Raw genomic sequence first — 3,930 nt, 5'->3', positions numbered from 1 at the left:
TTACTGTTTTTTGTTAGTAAATGGCATAGGTTGTGTAAGGTTAATAACAGTGTGAACAAAACATTGGCATCTTCACAGGTTTTAAACCACCAGAGAATAAAAATGTGGACTTTTGTGTTAAAGTACATTGTTTAGGCACTTTTTGTGAACTAGAAAGCTCTCAAAAGCTCAGACAACTCGCCCTACTTAAGTGTAGCAAATGCAGATGAGGACTCCACCCAGCTATGTATCATTTCAAAAGTTCTAGAAACTTCCAAGAATTAAAAAAGACAGTAAAACTGCAAAAACAGTCATGAATAATTTTAATTGTCATTTAATAAGACCAGGAAAGTGACAGTTTTCTTCATGTTCAAGCAATACAGTTCAGTACTAAAGACAAACAATGTGCATCACTGATAAGTTATTCTCTGGGAAAGTTACACACAAAGCCTTCATAAAAGAATCAGCATGTTTTCTTTTTCCATTTTCCACTTCAACTGCAATAGTGGCTGCACCGATGGAGCCAAAATAAAGTTTACAATAGTTTAAAATAAATACAAAAAATAACAAGGACAAGACAGTCCCCTGATCCTTCAATCACCGTTTGGTAAACTAAACTATGTGCACGTGCCAACATCAAGGCATATGTTCACGTGTCACATTCTTATAATGCTGGATTTCATAACTACCAGAACTACACTGCAGGTGCATCTCTTTGTCAAGTGTAGCTCTGGCAGCTCAACGCAGACGTGGAACATGCCTCAATTGTTCAGACCGTGTTGGCCTCGCAAAATGAAAACTTGTGCATGTCATTGCTTAAAGTAAACTTGTGGTGCAAGCATACAGATGCAAATCTTTAAACAGGTTAAAGCTTTGTAGCAGGTAGCCATAATCAAGAATAGCAGAGATAAGTAGCCCTCACCTTAATAAATTATTCTTCGCACTTTTCGTGATTATGTGAAACATAAAGAGCTACATTAGAAATCAGCAAAAGTCCATTTTAATTAAATAGGGAAAGAACGCATGTGCTGAAGGGAGGCACGTTTGTTGACAATGTCCTCTTTCTATTTTAGCTTCAACTCCAGCCCAATGTAAGACTGAGAAGCAGCAAGCTCAGGGAGAAGCAGGTTGTGGAGGCAGAGGCCTTGATGCTCTGAGTCCAGACTTTCTGTGCAGGCTGCAGGCTTCTGTAGACGTTTGTCATGAGTGGTGACATGCTGTCGTGGAAGTGCAGTGTGGTGCTGAAGAGGTCAATCTGGTCATGAGACATTTTTTGTTTCCAGTTAACTCCATGAACCACTATCAGGGCATTGGTGCTTGCAACAATGACAATTAGGAGACACAAGGAAGAAATGAAATAACACCTACCAGATCTTTACTGACTTTAATTGGTTCCTTAAAAACGGTCCAGACCACCGCCTCATTACAAGCTGGGGTTGTCAAGGATCCGAGGTAGCGGTAATACTTAGTGCGATTCACACCAACAAGCAGGTCATCCAAGGAAAACCCGGCAGCAATGGAAACTTTCTGGCCTGAGGACAGAAACAACATGAAGGAACTATAAATTACAGAATTTAGAGGCAGAAACAGGAGAGGAGGTTGTTGGGTTTTTTTGGTGTGTGTGTGTGTGTGGGGGGGGGGGGGGGGGGGTGTTACCAAAAATGTTACCTTTTTGTGTGATGTTGGCCAAGTAAGAGGTCAAATTGCGCCAGCTTTGTGGCTGGCCAGTTGAGTTACCTGGCATTACCTGCAAAAAAAGTTTATTTTACATTGTCATACCCATCTAAGATGTGTAAACAGAATACCAACAACCCCCCACCACCACCCCAAACACACACACACACACACACACACACAGGCACACACAACAATGACAATGCAGTGATTCCAAAACAGAATAACACAGCAGGCATTGCATCATCTTGTGCGCTGCTTCTCTCACCTCAATGAAGAAACCAAGAGCTGCGAGTCCGGTGGAGTCTTTGACGGCTAGACTTGTATTCCCATTGTAGGATGACTTGCTGTTCACAATATGCAGCTGGGAAAATTCATAAATTCATAAAGATCATACAGATGTTTGTTTGTTTGTTTATTTTATTTATTTATTTATTTATTTTTACAATTTAACATGTACAAGATAAATGTACAAAATAAACGTTAAAAAAATCTGTACCTCCATAGGATATCGCTTTCCATCTACTGTGTGCTCTGAGCCGGGCACAGAGGAGCCATTACCCCAGTGCAAGTGAAACTGCAGGCTGTCGTATTGCTCGGACAGGTCCCCTCCTGAAATCTTAATTCCGCTCTTAAGGGTCACTTTGACTGGAAGAAGGAGGAAAAACAAAAACATGGTGAAGTTACACCTAACCTGAAAGAAGTAAGAGGAAATGTACAGGTCCAAGGCAGTTTAATTGTAGAGAAGAGGGGGGCGCTGAAATCCAAGTAAGACATGTTGTCTTTTTTTTCTTTTTCAAATTATTATTACTATTATTATTATCTAAAAAACACGAGATGACACTTTTGTGGCCATACACCCGGTGTTTACCTGTGTCGCCAGTATTTTCTATGGATGTCATTGCAGAGGTGTCGTCATACTTCAAAAAAGTGAATTCGCTCAGTTTGTTGTTCGGTGTGGCTGATGCTGAGACAATGTCAATGGGTGACTGTCGGCTGCCGCTGCAATAGTGGGGGGAAATTCTTGGCCAGGTTGTGTCATCTATAAGCAGAAAGGGCACATAAAGTCACCGGAGAGCGGTCACCCAGTGGGCAACATGGAATAGATAATGGAGATATTGGGTACTTACTGCAGGATGGGAGGTGATAACACCAGGCTGGATGAAAAAAAGATGGGGTTAAAACAGGACATTCAGATTCCCTTATGTAGACAAAAAGCTCTTAAGTGAATACACACCTATAGAGTCCGATGCGCAGTGAGCGGTGGGTAGGACGCACACAACAAACGCAACAACTTTAAACCACTCCATCTGAAAAGAGCAAAAAGCCATATTGTTTAGAATCGCACATATTTAAAAAATACATTAAATTAAATTAAAATACTTTGAAAAAATGTAAAACACAGAAATAAATGAATGAATTTATGAATTAAAATGTTGCTGTATGGAATGACAAATTTACCTATATAAAAACTTTCACCATTCAATTCTAAAAATTAACTAATGCTAAAATTTCAAATGCTGCAGTTAATAGAGAAAAGAATGCAACAAATGCAGGTTTCTAACTGTAGCCTAATTCTTGCTTCTGTCCATTTCACCTGAGCAGCACAGTGTCTTACCTTTGATGCACCTGTGCCTCCGTTCAGCCTGTTTTCAGATGCAGCTCACCTCACCCTCCCTCTTTTTATTCCCTCAGTGCATCCTGCAGCTGGCTGGACACCGCCTCCATGTGACATGTGAGTTGGTCTTTATCTCTCCGCAATAATTTCGCGGAAGTACAACGGAGTATTAATGCGACATTAAGAAAAAAAAAATACATTATCGATCATTTTGAGAATAAAGTCGAGATTTCGAGTTTAAAGTCGTAATTCTAGATTACACTCGTTATTTCAAGACAAAGCGGAATCGTACTTCAGAATCGGTTTGCGTAACAAGAAAAGAAATACCTTTTCTTTTGGCACATTCACAAAGTGTGGGTGTCATTATAAAAAGGTGAAAATATGAAGAAAACTGCACCTTGGGCAGACGGAAAAAACACACAACTTTGGACAGAAAGGTTACGTAAAGGTTATTACAGCCTCCTGCAATAAATATGATGCATGTTTTATAACAAGACGGCTGATAAATTTAATCCAAACAAGGCATCTTGGAAAGGGTACAGCAAACTTTTTCTTCAAAATAGTTTCGACTTCAATCTCAAAATGATCAAAATGATAGTTTTTCTTAATGTGGCCTTAATACTGCGTCGTGATGATTAATGATCTCACTTTTTTCATTT

General features: G+C 39.7%; 1 protein-coding gene across 2 annotated transcripts; it reads right to left on the bottom strand.

Moving 5' to 3' along the window:
* Positions 1-284: 284 nt before the first annotated feature.
* LOC120728568 (carbonic anhydrase 4-like) lies at positions 285-3,361 on the bottom strand. Of its 2 annotated transcripts, none has more exons than XM_040023592.1 (9): positions 3,272-3,361; positions 2,891-2,963; positions 2,784-2,810; positions 2,525-2,695; positions 2,153-2,301; positions 1,922-2,017; positions 1,648-1,726; positions 1,348-1,511; positions 285-1,234 (listed from the first exon to the last, which is right to left on the bottom strand). In XM_040023592.1, the coding sequence occupies exons 2-9, from the start codon at positions 2,961-2,963 to the stop codon at positions 1,055-1,057; spliced, it is 939 nt and encodes a 312-aa protein (XP_039879526.1). In that variant the 5' UTR covers positions 3,272-3,361; the 3' UTR covers positions 285-1,054. The 2 variants fall into 2 exon arrangements, with proteins under 2 accessions (XP_039879526.1, XP_039879527.1); XM_040023593.1 differs by lacking the exon at positions 3,272-3,361 and adding an exon at positions 3,115-3,226.
* Between the last annotated feature and the right edge of the window lie 569 nt (positions 3,362-3,930).

Source organism: Simochromis diagramma, unplaced genomic scaffold, assembly GCF_900408965.1.
Source record: "Simochromis diagramma unplaced genomic scaffold, fSimDia1.1 OVJJ01000208.1, whole genome shotgun sequence".
Classification (NCBI taxonomy): Eukaryota; Metazoa; Chordata; class Actinopteri; order Cichliformes; family Cichlidae; genus Simochromis; species Simochromis diagramma.
The sequence above is the reverse complement of the archived record's forward strand: the minus strand, read 5'-3'. Positions and strand labels throughout refer to the sequence as shown.